This window comes from Oenanthe melanoleuca, chromosome 23, assembly GCF_029582105.1.
Source record: "Oenanthe melanoleuca isolate GR-GAL-2019-014 chromosome 23, OMel1.0, whole genome shotgun sequence".
NCBI lineage: Eukaryota > Metazoa > Chordata > Aves > Passeriformes > Muscicapidae > Oenanthe > Oenanthe melanoleuca.
In genome coordinates this window covers 4,226,073-4,245,894 of record NC_079356.1, presented here as the reverse complement: position 1 = coordinate 4,245,894, position 19,822 = coordinate 4,226,073, and the positions used below count along the sequence as shown (strand labels likewise).

General features: G+C 64.5%; 2 protein-coding genes across 4 annotated transcripts; one reads left to right on the top strand and one right to left on the bottom strand.

The window, feature by feature from the left end:
* Window positions 1-1,766: 1,766 nt before the first annotated feature.
* LOC130262349 (uncharacterized) lies at window positions 1,767-3,042 on the top strand. Its single transcript, XM_056509403.1, has 2 exons — window positions 1,767-2,543; window positions 2,582-3,042. Exons 1-2 carry the CDS (start codon window positions 1,946-1,948, stop codon window positions 3,040-3,042), a joined length of 1,059 nt encoding a protein of 352 aa, XP_056365378.1. The 5' UTR covers window positions 1,767-1,945.
* A 20-nt stretch (window positions 3,043-3,062) lies between these two features.
* KCNQ4 (potassium voltage-gated channel subfamily Q member 4) lies at window positions 3,063-19,312 on the bottom strand. Of its 3 annotated transcripts, XM_056509394.1 has the most exons (15): window positions 18,992-19,312; window positions 11,156-11,246; window positions 10,433-10,559; window positions 9,293-9,468; window positions 9,098-9,223; window positions 8,889-8,999; window positions 8,693-8,788; window positions 8,125-8,213; window positions 6,992-7,147; window positions 6,208-6,252; window positions 4,417-4,637; window positions 4,217-4,319; window positions 3,995-4,126; window positions 3,763-3,901; window positions 3,063-3,320 (listed from the first exon to the last, which is right to left on the bottom strand). In XM_056509394.1, the coding sequence occupies exons 1-15, from the start codon at window positions 19,255-19,257 to the stop codon at window positions 3,102-3,104; spliced, it is 2,097 nt and encodes a 698-aa protein (XP_056365369.1). In that variant the 5' UTR covers window positions 19,258-19,312; the 3' UTR covers window positions 3,063-3,101. The 3 variants fall into 3 exon arrangements, with proteins under 3 accessions (XP_056365369.1, XP_056365371.1, XP_056365372.1); XM_056509396.1 differs by lacking the exon at window positions 6,208-6,252 and having other exon boundaries at window positions 8,889-9,026; XM_056509397.1 differs by lacking the exon at window positions 6,208-6,252 and having other exon boundaries at window positions 18,992-19,311.
* Between the last annotated feature and the right edge of the window lie 510 nt (window positions 19,313-19,822).

Here is a 19,822-nt window from a genome sequence, read left to right as displayed (position 1 = left end):
CCCTCTGTGTCACTCTGACGCCGGCGTGTCCCCCCTGACGTGTCCCCTCGGCGGGGAGTGGCAGCCTCGGCACACGCGCGGCAGCCAAGGTGGAGTGGGACAAAGTCCTGCCGGGGCACCTTGTGCCCATGTGACGGCGGGAGGCAGAGCCGCGGGCTGGCACACACACCCCCTGTGCCTGTGCCACCCTCCCGGCCGTGCTGGGGGCGGGACGAGGTGCCAGGACCCCGTCCCCACTGCTCAGAACCGTGGGGACACCCCACACCCACCGAGCTGCCCCCACCGCGGGGTGCAGGGATGTGGCGGGGATGAATCCCCCCAAACCCACCCGGGATCGCCCTCACCCCGCTGGGAACACCGGGAGAGGCCGGTCCCGTGCCCCTGTGGCTTTTGGGGGGCTGCAGCCTCACTGATCCCCCCTCCGAGCCAACCCCGCCAAGGATTGCACCCCACACATCGGGCACTCGCGGAACCGGGGTGCTGGAGCCCCCCATTCCCTGGGGCAGCTCTGGGGGCAGCGCTCGGCCCCGACACCATCCTGGGGCGAGTTTCTTGGCAGGAGGCAGCCAGAAAAGGCAGGGACTGACCCGAGGCCAAGCCCGGCTTCCTCCCGAGCCAGCGGCACGGGAAGGGGCCACCTCACCCCGCCATGTCGCAGGACGTGTTGTCCCCGGGGGATGCCAGCTCACCGCCATGGGGTGAAGCTTTGCTGTCCCCACAGGGGTCTGGGGGGCTCCTGGGGGAGGGGACTCCACCCCCACCTCCCTGGGATGGTTTTGGGGACATCGCAGCCATTTGGGGGGCACACACCAAACAGGCAGGTGGGGCAGAGCGACCCTTCCCCGCAAGGTGACAAAAAAGCGGCGCGCGGGTCCTTCTGCGGTGACATCAACGCTGCGCCTCCCCTCCGACCCCAGGATGGAGCTGGGGAGGGCGAGCGAGCTGGAGCCGGGCTCTCAACCCCATCTGGGTGGGTTTCTGCAGATTAGGGGGTCAGAGAGGCGTCCGGACATTTGTGTCCCCAGGTCGGACATTTGTGTCCCCTGGCAGGACACTGTGTCCCCCGGGCGGACGCTGCTGTCCCCCAGCCGCAGGGCTGGAGTGCCACCTCTCGGGAGCGCCGGGAGACAAACGGCAGCAGGCGGGCAGCCTCTACTCCAAATTTTAATGAAACAAATAAATTAATAAGTTAATCAAGTGAGGTAACTACCGCTGGCTCGGGGAGGGGGCTGCGGGGAGCAGCCAGCCCCGGCACGGGGGGATCCTAAGGGTTAATTCCTGCGTGCGGCTGCGGGCAAAGCTGTCACATGCACCTCGCCCCACGGCCACCCACCCAGCGCTGTCCCCTCGTGTCGCACCCCCGGGGCGAGGGGAGGGGAGCGGGGGGTTCAAGCAGCTCTGGCACGGCCCGCGCTGGCCACATGCACTAAGGGGGCGAGGAGACGAGCAGGGTCGGGGGTCCCCGCTCTGCCCGGAGCGGAGGCACGGGAAAAGGGGGTGCGAATGGCCCGAGGGGAGCAGCCCAGGATTGATCTCGGCACTGTGGGGTCACCACCGAGCCCCCCGGATCCCAGAGCCCCAGCCTGGCACTTTGGCACAACCCCAGCGTTGCTGGACTGGGAACCAGCGCCGGGACTGGGAGGGGCAGCGCGGGGGGTTGCGGCAGCGTGGCTCTGCTGTAGGTGACATGCAAGGACATCGCCCTGTCCCCACCAGGCAAACCCCGCTCCAGGCCCGGCCCGTGCTGCCCGGAGCACAGAGGGGACAGGGACACGGGCAGGGACAAACCGAGCGGGACCCGGCCGGGAGGGACGGACACTCCTTGGGGACAGCGCCTGTGCCTTCCCTGCTCAGCTCCGTGTCCCCAGGGCCACCCTCGGTGCAGATTTTCCCCCTGGGCAGCACAGCCCAGCCCTGGGAGCTGGCAGGGCGTTGCTTATTGCCTATGTCCCCTCGGGTTGCTCTTCCCAGGGGTGTTTGCATATTAAGACATTATTGCATAAATATATATATATATATATATCTTCTATATATATATTGCCCTGGGAGCATGCACGGGCAGGCAGGAGGCTCTGCTGTGCTTCTGGAGAGGTGCAGCCTGGGGAGAGGGGACAGTCCCCTGCTCCCCCCACTGGGGACCCCAAGTGACACGGGTGAAACCACCCTGGGTCGTGCCCCCACACCCCTGCTCTGGCAGCAGGAGGGAGATGGGACCTTGCATAGCTGGTGGTGGCCCCGGCTCAGCTCTGGGGGACCAGGCAGGACCTGCCCTGAGGTCTGGGGTTCAAACCAAACCCCAGCGGATGGAGCCAGCCCGGAGCATCCCCACTATGGCTGGGGAACACCCAGGACACCGGAGCTGGGGAGGTGCCATCCCGCAGGAAGCCAGGATCTTGCCAGGAGCATCCCAGGAACATCCCAGGAGCATCCGAGAAACATCCCAGGAACACCCCAGAAACATCTCAGGAGCATCCCAGGAATATCCCAGGAACATGCCAGGAATATCCCAGGAGCATCCCAGGAACACCCCAGGAGCATCCCAAGTGTCCCAGGAGCATCCCAGATCCCAGGAACACCTCAGAAACATCTCAGGAGCATCCCAGGAAAATCCCAGGAATACCCCAGGAGTACCCCACGAGCATCCCAGATCCCATGAACATTCCAGGAATATCTCAGAAGCAACTCAGGAACACCCCAGGAATATCCCAGGAGCACCCCAGGAACATCTCAAGTGTCCCAGGAGGGTCCCAGGAGCATCCCAGGAGCGCCCCAGGAATATCCCAGGAGCGCCCCAGGAATACCCCAGGAGCACCCCAGGAACATCCCAAGTGTCCCAGGAGCATCCCAGATCCCAGGAGCACCCCAGGAATATCCCAGGAACATCCCCAGGAACATCCCAAGTGTCCCAGGAGCATCCCAGATCCCAGGAGCACCCCAGGAATATCCCAGGAACATCCCCAGGCCACGCCGCAGTGCCACAGGCACCCCGCTGCAGCCGCGTCCCCGCGAAGGAAGACTCGGTTCAAGTCACACGGCGAGTGACAGCGAGGGGACAGCGAGGGGACAGCGCCCCGTGCCGGGTCCATCCCGCCGCGTCCTGCTCAGTCCATGTTGGCGCTGGCCGAGCGGGAGATGCTGAGGGTCTGCGCGGAGGCGGAGATGTCCTCGGGCTCCGCGGGGCTCTGGTAGTCGGAGGTGATGTCGGGCTCGCCGGGCGGCGGCCGCAGCGCGGCCAGGCTGAAGGAGTTGGTGGAGCCCTTGCGGAGGCACTGCGAGTACAGCCCGAGCAGCAGGTCCAGCTTGTGCTCGATGGATTGGACCTGCGAGGGGCGCGGGGGGGTGCTGAGCCGGGCTTAACCCCGCGGGAGGGGTCTCAGGTGGGGCTGAGCCGGGTCTAACCCCGAGGGAAAGGTCCCGGATGGGGCTGAGCTGGGCTTAACCCCGCGGGAGGGGTCCCAGGTGGGGCTAAACCGGGTCTAACCCCACGGGAGGGGTCCCGGGTGGGGCTGAGCCGGGTCTAACCCCTCGGGAGGTGTCCCGGGTGGGGCTAAACCGGGTCTAACCCCGCGGGAGGGGTCCCAGGTGGGGCTAAACCGGGTCTAACCCCTCGGGAGGTGTCCCGGGTGGGGCTAAACCGGGTCTAACCCCTCGGGAGGTGTCCCGGGTGGGGCTAAACCGGGTCTAACCCCGCGGGAGGGGTCCCGGGGGGCTCGGCTCGCCCTCCAAAGGGACGGTGACATTCCCGCCGTGTCCCCTCCTGACCTGCCGCTCCACTTTGACCACGCGCCCCATCATGCTGAGCTCGTCCACCAGCTCCCCCTCCAGCGCCGGCTTCTCCCCTTTCTCCCGAACCTTCCTGTCCGCAGGGAGAGCGCGATCCCTGCCCACGATCTGGTCCACGCTGCGGGGAGGGAAGGGGCAGAGCGCATCCATCACTCCCGAGGGCTCGGGATGGCGCTCTGGGAATGTCGCGGTCACCTGCAGGGCACCTCACCGCGTCTGCAGGCTCTTGATCCTGCCCAGCATGTCCAGGTGTCCGGCCGAGTACTGCTCGATGACATCCTTGACGTCGTAGGGACGCAAAGTCTCCTTGAACTTCCTCTTGGCCACCAGGAATTTCAGGATCCTGCAGGGACAGCCGGGCTGGGGGCAGGAACGGGGCGCCCGGGGGCGGGGTTCTGTGCACAGTGGGGGACACGGGAGGGGACAGCCTCACCTGACAGCCCGGATGAGGGTCTTCACCGCCGGCATGATGTCCTCGAAGGTCAGGTCGCAGGGCGAGCTCCTCTCCTCGCCGCTGTCCTCCGGCGGGCAGTCGGCTGTGGGTGCCGGGAGCGGGTGGGTGACACCACCCGAGGGTTGTCCCCAACCCTGCAGCCCCCCAGTGCCCCCCGAACCCCTCAGCCAGGGGCTCACCCTCAGCCGGCAGCCGCGGTTTCAGCCTCAGGGATGCTCGGAACCGGGTGCGGTCGTTGAAGCTCCAACTTTTCTGCACCTTGGTGGGGCTGGAGGCCTCGGCCACGTCCTCGGTGCTGGGGGAGCGGTGCAGGGGCGGCCCCAGGTGCTGCTGCCGCCCGCGGCTGCCCTGGCGCTGGGAGCTGCTCAGACGGATCCGCTCCTTGATGCCCATCTTGTTGCTGCGGCGGGGACAGCGGGAGGGCGGTGTCAGGGCCGTGGGGACAGGGACAGGGACAGGTCCCTGGGGTGAAGGGGGGGTGGCTGAGCTCACAAAGAGCCCCCCGCAGGTGATGGGCATGAGCCAGGCCAGCGGCAGGCGGTTCCTGCAGGGGCGGCTCTGGGGTTGCTCCTTTAAACCCCTTTTGTTGGTCCCAAGAGCAGAAAAGGAGGTGACAGACAAGGAGAGAGGGGACAGACGGGGGTGATGGCTGTGAGCTGAGCAGAGCTCTGCTCCTGCTCCATCCCTGCACGGGGTGTTCCCACCCGTGCTTCATCCTCCTCCTCCTCCTCCTCCTCCTCCTCCTCCTCCATCCAGGCTCTGCTCCTGCCCCAACTCGAGTTCTGCTCCCAAACCCAGCTGCGATTTTGGGTTGGAGGGAAACACCAGGCACTGTTTATGCAGGACCTACACAAAACCCCCGTTATGAGAGACCCCAAACGCAGCTCAAGGGGACACACAGGGAAGGACCCGGAGGAGGACACGGAGTGAATCCCACACCCGCTGCAGGACAGGCTCCACAAAACCCTGGATTTCCTCAGGCAGAGCAAGGCAGAGATACGGGCAGGATTCGGGCAGGATTCGGGCAGGGTTCGGGCAGGGTTCGGGCAGGGTTTGAGCAGGGTTTGAGCAGGATCCTGGCAGAATTCGGGCATGGTCTGGGCAGGGTTCGGGCAGGGTTCGGGCAGGGTTTGAGCAGGGTTTGAGCAGGATTCGGACAGAATTCGGGCAGGATCCTGGCAGGGTCCGGGCATGGTTCGGGAGGGGTTCGGAGCTCCCAGCCCTTCCCCGTGCTGGCAGGGGGACTTGCCACACATCCCACACACCCAGCGGCTGTCCCGAGAACCAGGCTGCGGCACACCGGCGGGACGGGATTTATGGGATTGATGGGATTGATGGGATTGATGGGATTTATGGGATTTATTCAAGTGCCGGACATTGTTGCCAGCAGCCCGAGTTCATCCACTTTGCAACGGGGAAACTGAGGCAGTAGGGGACAGTGGGGACAGTGGGGACAGCCAGCTCAGCCCAGGCCATGCACAGCCTCCCTGTCCCTCGGAGGGACCCCCAGTTCAGCCTCCACCCCCCGTTCCTCAGCCCCCAGCCCCGTCCATGCTGCAGGCACCGGGCAGGGAGTGCATCCATGCATCCCGAGGCTGCCGGTGCCGCTCTCCGGCGGGACGGGCAGGACACGGTACCTCCGTCTCCACGTGCCCCACGTCTGCAAGAACCTCCTCTTACCACTAAAGATGGGGCTGGAGGGGCAGGGCAGAGACACAGGAGAAAAGAGAATCAGCCGGGGCCGGCAGGGAGCGGAGCCGCCGCGTCCCCGCGCCCCGCAGCGCCGCCGGGGGGTGCGACAGCTCCGCCGCCGCCGGGAGCGCAGGAGGTTTGTGTAGGTCCTGCATGAACGCCTGGGAGGTTCCTCGGCTCTGCCGGGAGGATTTGGGGACAGTCCCCGAGCGCAGGGACCCGCAAACCCCGCCGGGGTTCTGGTGGGGGGCTCCCCGCGGGCGGGGGGCGAGCGTTACCTGAGGCGTAAACACCTGTGGGGCTGCGCGTCCTCCTCATTCCAGCTTGGGGGGAAAGGGGGGGCACGGCGGGTTTGGGGGGAGGGTGGAGGGATGGAGAGGAGGAGGAGGGTGAGAGGGAGAGGGGAGGAGAGAGAGAAGATGAGATGTTATGAGAGGTGATGCTCGCGGGGGAGATGGGCGGGCTCAGGCCCCCGAGGGGGGTTCGGTCCTTCCCCTGCCGAGCCCAGGGAGGAGCCCCCCAAGCCCCGAACTCACCTGGGGGAGCTCAGCCCCACAGCTCAGCCCCGCGGGGGAAACTGAGGCACGAGGCCTCTCCCCACCTAACCTAGCCCGATGTCCTGGCGGGGTGGCCAGCGGTGGTGGCACTCTTCGGGCAGAGGGGACAAGGGACACGGTGCAGGCAGCTGCCACCAGCAGCAGGGCAGCCTCAACCCCTCTCTCCTCTCCTCACGGGCACCTAACCAGCCCCAGGCTCTGGGATTTGCTCCATCCCGCCGGGATGGCACCACTGCCCGTGCCAAGGGACACTCGGTGACCCTGAGACACATCCCGGGGTCAGGGCCAGGTAAAACGCGACCTCACAGAGGTACGAGAGCCCAGAGTGCCCCTTTGGATCAAATCTGCCTCTCCTGGAGCTGCAACAGGAGCAGGAGGGGTGCCCAGCACGGGCCGGTTTGGGGAGGTGGCACCTCGGGTGTGGCCTGGCAGTGACAGCGACATGGCAGGAGGGCACAGAGGAGAGAGCAGAGAGGAGGGAGAACGCGGGGCTGCCCCCTCCTACCTTTCCCCTGAACACACGGCCAGGCTGAAGCTTTTCTGGGCAGGGGTGAAGGAGTGATAGGGCGGTGGGGCTCTGTCAGGCCATTTTTTCACCTCTGAATTCCTAAATCCTCCGTTGCGAACCCGGTGCAAATGCTCAAACATAAGGACCAGCTCTCTGAGGTCGGGGTGAAATAAAAACGGGGAGAAATTAAAATTTCCGAAGCAAACGAAACTGGCAAAGCGAGGCTGAGCAGCGCCGGGTCCTCCTGAGCACGAGGCAGAGCAAAACCAGAGCAAAACAAAATAAAACAAAACAAAACAAAAAAAATCAGCATTTTTGTTCAAAAGGCTGTTTCTTAATTGGGGCAGATCGGGCTGGGGAAGGGTCCTAGGACAGGATTCTATGGAACAATCTGAGAGGGATGGATCAGGCAAGGACACAGCTGGGATGGGGACATGGGGACCTGTCACCATCAGACCCTGGGAGCTGCTGGAGCAGCCAGAAGGGGAAAGCTCAGATCCAGCAGGGATGGAATCTGGCTCTGTGTGAATTCCACTGCAGGGAAAATCTGATCCTGGCACAGCAGGAGGGGCAGCAGAGCCCCCGGTGATTCCCAGGATCCGGGATGATGCTCGGGAAGTCGGGACTGGGGATGTGGCTGCCTTTGGGAAAATTAAGGATGGGACAGAAGGATGAATTTGTCACACGGCCAGAGCAGGGCAGGAGGGCAGGGATGCTCACAGGGATGCGGCAAAACCTCGGGATCTGCAAGAGAGATCTGGAAAACCTTTGGGGAGCCTTTGAGCGGCAAAATCCCCGGGAATGCTGCAGGAACGGGACATGGGGCTCGCACTGGATAACCCCGTGTCCACACTGGAACCAGCTCCTGTCCCCTCCACACTGGGGTCCCCGAGGCACCGTCCCGTTCCCTGTGGTGCTGCAGGAACGCTCTGGGTGGGGTGAGAGGGGATGGGATGGGGTGGGATGGGCGCTGTGAGGATGATGAGGATGAAGGAGGCTCCTTCAGCACGCTCCCATCCTGGGAAGGTGTCGCTGCTGCTCGACCCCACCGAGCCCCCGGGGGTTCCACAAGTGGTTTCCCAGGCTGTCCATCCCCCCGGGAGCCCCCCAGCCCTCACCCCCTCCCCTACCTGAAGGCGGGCAGGAGGCTGTCGTAGTAACACCACGTGGCCGTCAGGTACGCCCGGCTGGCATCCGTGGAGTAGAGGCGCCAGGCAGCCTGCAGGGGAGCGAGATTCCCGGGAATCGGGATCCATCGGGATGGGAGGATCCCCCTCCCCGGACCCCTCCATCCATCCTGGCCCCCACAGGCGGCAGCGACCATCCCGAAGGATTTCGGTGCTGGGAGTTTGGGTTCTTTGCTGATGAGAGGACGGCAGAAATCCCCTGGGAATTTCCTGGGAAGGGGTGGGGCCAGCCCTGCCCTACCTGGGTCAAAAGCCCTGCCTTTGGAAAAATTAGGGATGGGACAGAAGGATGAATTTGTCACACGGCCAGAGCAGGGCAGGGATGCTCACAGAGGATGCAGAGAGGGGTCGATGCTCTGTCCCTCAGTGGGACCATCCAGGACCCTCCCCACGGACCCCACAGCCCCGTGTGGGGCCGGGGGCTCTCAAAGCTCACGGGCTTTGCCGATGAGAGAACAGCAGAGCATTCCCTGGGAATTCCCTGGGAAGGGCTGGGCCAGCCCTGCCCTACCTGGATCAGGTTGGCCGCCGGAGTCCGCCTCTTCTCGAAGTGCTTCTGCCGATGCTGCTCCTGCACTTTGAGGGCGAAACCGGAGCCCAGGATCCCCTGGGGACGGGAGGGGACAGAGTGAGTGCGGGCACGCCCCGCACAGAGGCAGCTCTGCCTCTTCCCCCCCCGATTTTTGCCCTCTCCCGGCGCTACTCACGGCGGGCAGGGCGAAGAAGGAGATGCCGAGCAGCGCGAATCCGGCCGCCAGCATCCTGCCCAGCCACGTCTGCGGCGCCTTGTCCCCGTAGCCGATGGTGGTCAGGGTCACCTGCCCGGGGACACAGCAGCGGGGGGCCTGCAGGGCGCTCCCGTCCCACCCTCCTGCTCCCCTCCCGGGGCCGGGGGGCCGCGGGGGGCCGAGCTTACCGTGCCCCACCAGAGAGAATCGGCGTAGGTGGCGAACTGGACGTTGGCGTCCTTCTCGGCCAGGTAGACGAGGAAGGAGGCGAAGATGAGCACCAGGAAGCCGATGTACCAGGCGGTGATGAGCTCCTGCGGGGCACGGCGGCTCAGAGGATGTACCTCCATGCTTTTTTCTCACCTGGACGCTTTTTTCCTCACCTTGCTGTGGGCGTAGACCACGGAGCCCAGCAGCTTCCAGGTGCCGCCGCGGCGGTCCATGCGCACCATGCGCAGGATCTGCAGGAAGCGCATGCTGCGCAGCGCCGACGTGGCGAAGATGTTGCCCTGCGTGCCCGCGGCGATGACGGCCACCGAGGCGATGAAGACGATGAAATCTGGGGGCACAGCGAGCCTCAGGGCTGGAAGAGTCGGCCTGAAGTTTCTCTGACCTGCCTCACGACCAGACTGAGACCCAGGACCCACCGCTCGCTCTGACCCGAGTTCTGACCTGGCCCAGGTGGATGCTGGCCCAGCACTGTCTGTGCTGTGCTGGTGCTGCCCAGCACTGTCTGTGGCTGTGCTGGTGCTGCCCAGCACTGTCTGTGCTGTGCCTGGTGCTGTCCAGCACTGTCTGTGCTGTGCTGGTGCTGCCCAGCACTGTCTGTGGCTGTGCTGGTGCTGCCCAGCACTGTCTGTGCTGTGCTGGTGCTGCCCAGCACTGTCTGTGCTGTGCTGGTGCTGCCCAGCACTGTCTGTGCTGTGCCTGGTGCTGCCCAGCACTGTCTGTGCCTGTGCTGGTGCTGCCCAGCACTGACTGTGCTGTACCTGGTGCTGCCCAGCACTGTCTGTGCCTGTGCTGGTGCTGCCCAGCACCGTCTGTGGCTGTGCTGGTGCTGCCCAGCACTGTCTGTGCCTGTGCTGGTGCTGCCATGGCACACTGTGCTGCTTACAGCGCCTGTTCCAGCACCTGTTTCTTGGAGCAATGATCTCCACACACAACAGTCCATAAATCTCCCACCTTTAGGCCAGAGGCCACTCACTTTGGGAAAGGACTATAAAAAGTGATTTTCCTAAAGAGACTCTGAGATCTGTTTCTCTCCAAGGGATTGAAGACGTGTCCATCATCGGACAACCACGAGGATGTGTCCTGTCTGTTGGTAGCTACATCCCATCCTTCCTCTCTCTCTCTATCACAAAACTGAATTGTTTTCACCCAATAAACTGCATTGCTGCTTTCTGCTGAACAAAACCTGAGTCTCCTCGCTTTTGTCTTTTGCACCCTGGGGTCGAAGGAACCATCACGACTCCCGCTGGGGTTGGGGGGTGCCGGGGTGACCCCGACCCCCGCCGTGCCCGTACCTATCACGCAGAAGGGTTTCCTGGCGAAGCGGAAGCGGCCGCGCCAGCCGCGGTAGCGGCAGCAGCAGCCGGCGGCCCAGACGCGGATGATGTACTCCATGCCGAACACCACGATCATCACGAATTCCTGCCCGGGGGGGGGGGAAAAGAGGGGCAGGGAGAGTGGAGAGGCTGAGATTTGAAGGGGGAAAATGAAATTGGGCTGAGCACAGCGAGTGGTGTCCCCCCGCAAAGCCACCGGAGCCACCCCGGGGGATCGGGGCGGTGAGACGGAGCCGTCGGGGCGGGCTGGGAATCGCTGCTCTGCTGCTCGCCCCGAGCTGGGTCCTGTTCCTCCGCCGTCAGCATTGTCCTCCTCTCTCTCGCACAAACAAGCCCCCGTTCTGCTTACTCGCAGGAAAAGTCACAAGGACCTTCCCAATTTAGTCTCCATCACTCGGGTGAAGTCCCTGCGTCAGCTCTTTCTGACAGTTTGGGGGAAAGTTGCCTTTTTTAGCCCCTCGTGCCCTGCCTTTTCCAGCGGTTGCTGCCTCTCCCCGCCGCACCGAGGGACAGCGGAGGGCTGGGCCACCCCGAGCGGCCACCGGGCCACCCCGGAGCGCCGTCGCGACAGCGACATCCCGGCTGGTGACAGCGGTTCTGCCCGCGGTCTTGCCCGATTCTTTTAGGATAAAAAGCGGGGAGAGGAAATGCGAGCGCCAGCCCCGCCGCCGCATCGCTCACCAGGATGAAGAGGCACTGGTTGGCCAGTTTCTGGTGCTCCTGGATGGTGGAGAAGACCGACAGCACCAGGCAGCTGAAGACGAGGAGGAATCTGGAAAGACAAAGTGTCAGTGGGGACACAGGGACAGCCAGGGGACCCCAGCCCGCAGCCCGAACCCCCAGTCAGGACCCGCACAGAGGCACTGGGGACACGTTTTGCCCCTAGATGGTGGCATGGAGCCTTTGGGGAGCCCAGGAGCCGCCGTGGGGCTCGGTGCCAGCGCTGCCGCAGCCCTGCAGCTTCTTCATTAAAGGCAGAGAGGGAAGAGGGGATCCAGCACTGTGGGGGGTTCTGGTGCTGCAGGAAGGGGACCAGAACTCCTCCAAAGTGCCCCCAGCATCCCTGCCACCGTGGGGACCCGCCAGCAGCACCTGGGAAGTGACAACCCAGGGAAAAATTCCCCAGGAGCTGCTCTGAGGCCGCTCCTCCCTGAGCGCTGGGCTCAGGCACGAGGGGCTTTGGCCCATTTAAAATAAGGAGGGGAATAAAATAAAATTAAAAAAAAAAAAAAAAGAGAGAGAGAGAAAAAAAGAATAGGAGAAAAAAAAAAAAAAAAAAAGTCGACTCTGAAGCTGAAGCAAATGAAACCTCCAAAAATACATTTTTTTTTCCCCTGATCCAGCGATTCTAAAAAAGGAAAGCGGAGGGCTCGTGCCACCGGCCCACGTGACGGCTCGCTGGTGTCACCGCGGGTCCCTGGTGGCACCGGGGGCTCCGGGCACCGGGCTGGGTGGCACCGGCACGGCCCGGCTGGGCCCTGGTGGCGCTGGCACCTTGTCCTCGAGCACACGGTGACAATGCCCGGGGCCATCAGGGGTGATCCGGGGGTGATCCGGGGGGTGTGGGGGGCTCAGCGCCCGCTCGGGAACACCTTCCCATCTCTTTGTGTGGCTGATGTGGAATTTTGGGGCTGCTCGGGCCGTGGGAGGGGTGAAACCTGCCCCAGCAGCCGTGGGACACGGCAGAGAGGGGTCGATGCTCTGTCCCCCAGTGGGACCATCCAGGACCCTCCCCGTGTGGTGCTCAAACCCCGGGGGGAGGGTTTGAGGACAGCGGGGTCCCCTTCCCCCCAAAACGCTGCCCCAAAACGCATCAAAACATCTCTGGGAATGGGAGAAGGGCTGGGTGCAGAGATGGAGCGGGGAGAGGTGGAGGCAGGAAGCGGCCAGGGGTGTCACAGGGTGTCACAGGGTGTCACAGGGTGTCACAGGTGTCACAGGGTGTCACAGGGTGTCACAGCCCTGCCACCACCCCGCCCTCGCCGCAGAGGACGCGGCTCTGCCGGGCACTCCCCGCCCGCAAGGCACAAGGTTGGAGCCGGCTCCTTCTCCCTCTGAATTATTAATTGGGGTTTTTTCCTCCGGCGCAGCAGTTCTGGAATTAACCCCCAGTGGGAACAGCGGCACCCCCGCGGCACGGACTGAGGAGCAAAACACGGCCCAGGGCAGAGCTGGGAGCTTCGTGCATCAGCAGCAATAAAAGATTATCCAAGCAGGATTTAGCAGGCAATTACACGGGCAGCGGAGCACAAAGCAGACGAGAAGGCAGAAATCTTTCAGCCTGCGAAGATTTGTGCCCCTCGCCTCATCCAGCGGGCAGGGAGGGGGTCCCCAGAGCTGTGGGTGGCCCTGAGTTTGGAATCACCCACCGTGATGGAAACCTGCCCTCCCTGCGGGGTGGGGAAACCTCCCAGCCGGCATCCCCTGGGACTGGGGGAAGGATACGGGCGTGAGAGGCCCCACGGGGAAAGGAACTTTCTGGGAACACATCACCTGCTAGGAATTAACTTGTAAAGCCTTGGGCAAACGCCTCGTCCCGGCTGCCGGCAGCGCTTAAGCGGCTTAGGGAAGGGTCAGATGCCTGCAGGCAGCGAGGGGAGCCAGGAACCGGCATCCCCCCTTTCCTCCCGGGCAGGAATTCTGCTCCCAGCCGCTCTACCAAGCACCCAGAGGGGTTTTCCACCATCAAACACCCCTGGGGAGCGGCAGTGCCAGGCTCCCATCCCAATTCGCTGCTCTTCCCACCCAGCAGGAGGAGCTGAAAAAGCGAGGAATGCTGGCAGGGAAATGGGGAGGGGGCAGAGAGAGTGGGACAGGAGCTTCAGGGCTTCCTCACCGCCCTGCTCCCGGAGCCGGGGGATGGAGGAGCAGAGGCTGAGCTGGTGCTTCACCTCTCCCGAATGAAATTCCCATTTCCAGCCCCGTCCCAGCGGGGTCCCCCCCTCCTTTTCCAGCACATGTCACTGCATGGACCCAGCAGGAGCAGAGCCCGGCCCCAGCAGTAATGAAACCTCCCCAAAACAATAATAAAAACTCGGCGGGGAAGGCGAAATCTCCACAATTAATCTTCATTAGGGTGGGCTTTGCCATCTGCTGCCGCCCGAGCCGGCCGAGGAACAGGTGAGCCGGGAAAGCTGCTGAGCTCAGGGGAAGCAGGGCCAAGTCTGGATCCATCCGTCCCTGCACGGGCAGGCGGGCACCAGTTGGCTCCCAGACCCCTGGGCAAAGAGGCTGCACCCCAAAAACAGCCTGGGGCGAGCTGAGGGACCGGGATCCTCGGAGCTCGTGGGGCGGGATGGGGATGGAACAGCCCAGCCCCGCCAGGAACTGTCCCCAGCCCTCGGGGCTGGCACGGAGGTGACACTGGCACTGTCCCTGTCCCGCTTTTCCTGAACCCCAGAACTGGCACTGGGGTGACATTGGCACTGTCCCTGTTCTGCTTTTCCTGAACCCCAGAACTGGCACTGGGGTGACACTGGCACTGTCCCTGTCCCGCTTTTCCTGAACCCCAGAACTGGCACTGGGGTGACATTGGCACTGTCAGGGCTGTCCCGGTACCACTTTGCCCTCGCCCGGGATTGGCACGGGAGTGACCCCGGTACTGGCAGGGCTGTCCCGGTTCTGCTTTTCCAGAATCTCCGGGACTGGCACGGGGATGGTCCCGACCCTGGCAGGGCTGTCCCGGTTCTGCTTTACCCGAACCCCGGGATTGGAACGGGGGTGACACTGTCAGGTCTGTCCCGGTTTTCCCGAACTCCGAGGACTGGCACGGGGATGGTCCCGACCCTGCCGGGGCCGTCCCGGTCCCGGGGCACGGGCGGTGCCAGCGGTAACTCAGCGGAAGGAAAACACCACACGCCGCAGGATAAACAGCTCGGCCGTGGGATGAGCGAACCAAACAAGCTCTGGGAATGCACGGATCCCTTCCCTGGCGGCATCACAGCGCCCGGGCCGCTCCCTCCAGCTGTGCCACCGCTGGAAATTTGGGATTTGGACCAAAACTGCCTGAGCGCGGCTCCAGCGGGGCTGGCGATGGTGTTTCACCCCCCAGGCTCCCCACGCCGCCAGGTTCGGCTCCGTCTGCAGCTGTATAAACAGCGTGTCCCATAAATCCCCGGCCCTCGGCCCCGCGGCCCTTCAGGAGAGCTGGAGCGGGGGATATAAATAACCGGGCTGTAGCGGGGCTGTTTGCACCCGTAACCATGGCACGGAGCGTCCCACGCCGCCCAGAAGAGAAGCAGAAAAGCTCCGAGTGTTTCCCCACGGGCAGGGAAGGCTCAGCCGGAGCCAGGAGCCGGCAGAGGCAGCGGCGCACGCTCAGAGCCCGGCCCCAAGGACGGGGCTGCTCCCGGAGCCCCCCAGCCCCAGCGGGAGGCAGCACGGGATGCTCGCAGCAGCCTGAGGAAGGCTGGGAGCAAAGCTGGGGTGCGGAAGGTGACATCGCACAGAGCACTCGGCCCCCAGAAACTTTCATGTTTTGGGGGGCAAGTCTCGCTGGTGGCCCCCAGCGCCCCCCGGGCGGGCCGGGCCCGCGGGGAGCGCGGTCACAAGGCTCCCGCGGCCGCTGCCAAGGCGCTCACACGGAGCAGCCGGGATAGTTTTGCTCTTGGATCATCTGGCAAGGAAAGGGCTGGAGGGGGGGGAAAGAACTGGAGAGTTTCCCGAGGCACCCCAGCAAAGAGAACGGGGCTGTCACCTTCCTCCAGCATGGGATGGGGACATTTGGGGCACAGGGTGACCCCGAGAAGTCGCCCCAAATCTGGGACCATCAAACAGTGCAGGGGATGTTTGGGATCGCTGCCGGGGAGGACAAAGAACCAAAATCTCTCCCTGCGCCACTGGGACACCCAAACTGCCACTTTCTGCCTGGGGGCTCCGGCAGGAGCAAAAAGAGGGAAAAAGGAAAAAAAAAAAAAAACAAAACAAAAACAGAAGGAAAAAAAAAAATCAATGCAGCGTTTCATGTTGCGCCGAAGTCGCTTAATTTTATGCCCTGGTGACACCACATCGGGCAGGGGAAAGTGCTGTGCCGGCTTCTCCTGCCGCCGGCGCTGCCCCTGGAGCAGCTCCCGTTTCAGCCCCGCTCGAAGGGCACGGCCTCCGGTCCCTCCGGGGGTGGCCCTGCCACCTCCCCAGCTGGGGGACACACCGGTGGCAGCGAGTTAAAAACCTTCAAAGAGCTGAATTCCGAGAGGTGGAAGAGTTGGGAGTTGTTAAATTCGGGAGGTTTTCCCAGCAGTGGAGTCAGCGCTGAGCAGGGATGGAGGGATTTTCCTGCAACCCATCCAGGGCTCCAGGCCTAGGAATTGCCCTGGGGGTGTTGGCAAGGGCTGGCAGTGCCAGCATGGCCGGGAAATGTTTCCTGGCTCTCCAAGCAGCGCTGGAGGGCTGTGACAAGGCAGGGGAGTGGCGGCGGTGACAGGAGCCAGGCACAGGGATGCTGAGCTGTCACCCCCGGCCCCTGGCTGGACGGGGACACATCCCGCTGCCAGCGTCCCAAACCAGCCGGGATTTCCCACCGGAGGCCAATCCTGAGCAGGGAGAGCCCTGACCCAGCGCTAGGGTTGCCCTGAGACTCTGCCGGGAGCTGCCACCCCTCTGTCCCCACAAGGACACCAAACACAGGGACAATGCTCGCGTCCCCTCCTTGCCTCGGGGAAATTCCTTTCCCACTTCTCCCCCACCAGCAGAGGCAGGGAGCTGGGCCTGGCGCGGGGCACTCTGCTCCAGGCGGGGAATTGCGGCTGTTCTGGTGCTGCTGGCTCAGTCTTCCCTAATTTGCTCCAGGTTAAACTGTTCTGGATGGAAATGTTCCTCCAGGAGCAGCAAAAGTGCTGAGCCGAGCTCACGGTGCACCCAGCAGCCGTTTCATAACCAGCGGCACCGCTGGGGATGCGGGGGGCGGGCAGGGACAAGCCAGACTGGGAATAACTGGAATTGGACACCTGGAAAAGCGCCTGGAGCAGCTCCGGGATGCAGGAGCCGCTGGTCAGGGCAGCCCTGCCCTCGGGACACGCAGCCGTGCCAAGCCCGCAGCAGCTTTGCCGGGAGCAGGGAAGAGCCTTCCCGCCGGCTAACGAGGAGGAGATTGGAAAAAGGAAGTTCTTATTTTGCCTCCTGGCTCTAAAACCTCTCGCTTAATGCGCTGGGATTTGCTCCCTGAGCTCCAGGGCTGGGAATTCTCGGTTGGTGAGGCCGGTCAGCGGCTCTGCTCGTGGTCAGCGAGCGGCTGGAGGGGCTGGGGGAGACCTCGGACCTCGGATTTCCACCTGCACCGGCTCAATGTCCTCACCATCCCCTTCGCGGAGCACGGGAGCGTTTGGGGACATCCCCCAAACCCCAAAAGTGGCTCCGAGTCCTCCCAGCCCCAGCAGGCGAGGGGGTGCTGCAGAAATGATGCAGCCACCAAACCACTGAGCCCGGAGCAGGAGCTGGGATGAGATTTGGGATCAAATCCCGAGAGAAAGAGGCTGAAGTTGGTCAATAAAACGCGATGGGCTCGGCCCCGCTCCGGGAGGGAAGCGCGTCACTTCTCAGCGGGTATTTCCATTTTAGCATTTTTCAGCCCTGTCTCGGAGCCAGCCCGCTCGGGGGAGGCAGCGCAGCCGGGGCTCGGGGCACCGCTCCTGGTCACCAGCACCGCCCCGAGCCCGGGCTGGGGGCTCCGTGCCCTCCCATGGCCCGGGAGGGGGCGAGGGGAGGGGGCAACACCTTCCTCCTCTTTTGTTAAACCCAGGGATTGCGGCGCACAAATCATCCCCGACAACTTCAGAGCCGCTGCAACAGCTTCGCAGCTCCCATCTGCTGCGAGAGAGAGAGAGAGAGAGAGAAAAAAAAAACCAACAAAAAAACTTGGAAGAAGCCAGAAATGAGCAACATTACGGGAGGCTTCACAGAACAGATGTCTGCACCTTGCACCCACTGCGGCGTCTTCCCACAGGATTCGGGGGGTCCCTGGCAGGACTCTGCCCTGCAGCTGCCTCAGCCCTAAAATTAAGCGAGCAAGTGAATAAAAAACCTCCCCAGCAAAGGCTGGAGACGTTTGGCTGCTGCTGCACATCTTGTGGAACAAAGCCCAGCACCCAGGAGCTGCGGGCCAGGCACGCTGGGGTGACTGGGGGGGCTTGGGGGGGTCTGCAAATAGGGCCGCTTGTCCCATGTGTTGTTTTTGGGCTCAGATTTGGGAGGAAGAGCTGTTGGAGGGCGCTCAGGGATGGATATCCCAGATGGATTCCACATCCCGTGGGTGTCTGTGCCATAAATCCCGATTGCTCCCCTGGCAGGGGTTTGGCCGCCTTTCCCTGCGGGAGAAACTCTTCCCAGGGTGGGATTTTCCACGCAGGGATTCTGCCTGTGGGAGCTTGTGGAGGTGTGGCTCCAACCGGGCCCTGGGCTCGTGTCCCGGCTCCCTGGGGAGCTCAGGTGCCCTTTCATCCAGTGACAAATTCCTGCTGCCAGCTCGATGTGCTAACTTAGGCAAGACCCATTTTCCTGCCTCTTAACGAGCTCCGGCTCCCGCACCCCAGAAACGCCGCAGCCCCTCGGCACCGCTCCAGGCGAGGGAGAGGAGGCCGAATTTCGGCTCGTGCCCTCGCAGAAGGGCTGTGCCCACAGCTGGCACACGCCAGGCAAAGAGGGAAAACCCGTCCTGCCCCACGGCGGCGGCTGGGATGTCCCAGCGGTGTCCCCAGCAGTGCCACCAGGTCCTGGCTCGGTGCAACCCCCTCTGTCCCTGCAGCCTCCGGGTGTGTTGGGGACCCCCCCAAGTCGCTGTCACAGCCCCCCCCGGGGGGTGATGCTGTTCTGAGCCTGATGAGCCGTGGGATGCTCAGATCCAGCACAGGGAGCAGGGAAAGGAGCAGGTGCGCTCCTGGAGCATCCCTCCCACCCCGGGAGCGATTCCAGCGCTGGGGACCGACAGTGACCCGGGGATGGGCGCAGCTCCCGGGGTGCAGCAGGGACCAGACCGCCCGCGCTGTCCCCACCAAACCAGGCACGGCGCTGGGGTGGCGCTGCTGCCGTGTCCCAGCACAGGTACAGGACAGCGGAGGGTCCCCGGTGCCACCCACACCTGTCACCCCCCGCGGCTTTGAGGGTCCTCCCGCGCTCACAGAGCGGGTCCCGGCGGTGCCACCGGGACGGGGCTCGGGGCCACCGCGGGGACTGAGTCCCACCCCGGGGACGCGCTCAGCTCCTCGCCCCGGGCCCTGTGAGGGACTCGCTCCCCCCCGGTGGCGGATCCCGGCACCGGCACCGGCGGCAGGAGCGGCACCGGCGCGTCCCCTCCGCCGAACCGGGACAAAGTTCCCGGTGGAGCCCGGCCGGGCTCGCTGGGAGCCCCGTGGCACTCCCGGTACCACCGGAGCTCCCTCGGCACTCCCGGTACCACCGGAGCTCCCACGGCACTCCCGGTACCCCCGGAGCTCCCTCGGCACTCCCGGTACCCCCGGATCTCTTTCTCCGGCCCCGGGGCAGCCCGGGGGGCTGCGGCTCCTCCCGCCGGTGCCCGGTACTCACATGAAGACGTGGTAGATGAAAGCCCAGCCGCGGGGCCGCTCCAGCACGTTGTACAGGCAGTTCTGCAGGCGGCGGCGGCAGCAGCGCGGGGCCCCGGCGGGGCGGGGGGCGGCCCCGGGGCGCGGCCCCGCCAGCAGCCCCCGGCGGCGGGGAGGGGGCGGCGGCGGCTCGGGGGTCCCGCTAGCGGAGCCGGGGGTCCCCGCGCCCTCGGTCCGCACCGCCGTCAGCGCCGCCCGCCGCTCCCCGCCCGCCGCCGCCCCGGCCATGGCCGCCCCGCTCAGGCCGCTCCCCGCCGCATGGCCCCGGCCGCAGCGGGACCCCCGAGCCAGCCCGGGGCCGCTGCCGGGGCCACCTGCCTTTAGCTGCCTCCCGCCGCAGCCCGGCCCTCCCCCGCCGCCGGCCCGGCCCGCCCCGCGTACCTGGCCCCCGCCCCCGGGGCTCCGCGGGACGGGGCGGGCGGGGAAAGCGCCGGGCGGGGCGGGGTGCAGGGGATGGGGCGGTGGGTGGGCGCCGGTATCACCCGGTTTGGGTACGGGACCCTGCTGGGGGCGGGGAGAGTCCTGGGGCATCCCGCGAGTGAGGATCCCGCACCGCGTCCCAATCCACATCCCAATCCACATCCCAATCCACATCCCAATCCACATCCCAATCCACATCCCGCACCTGCTAGACTGCATCCCAAATTACATCCCAAACTGGAACCCACAGAAGTTGTGGGGCACCCTGGAGTGAGAGTGACCCTCCCAGTCGCCACCGATGGAGCATCCCTGGAGGGGATGGAGCATCCTTGGAGGGTTTGGAGCATCCCTGAAGGGCTTGGAACATCCCTGG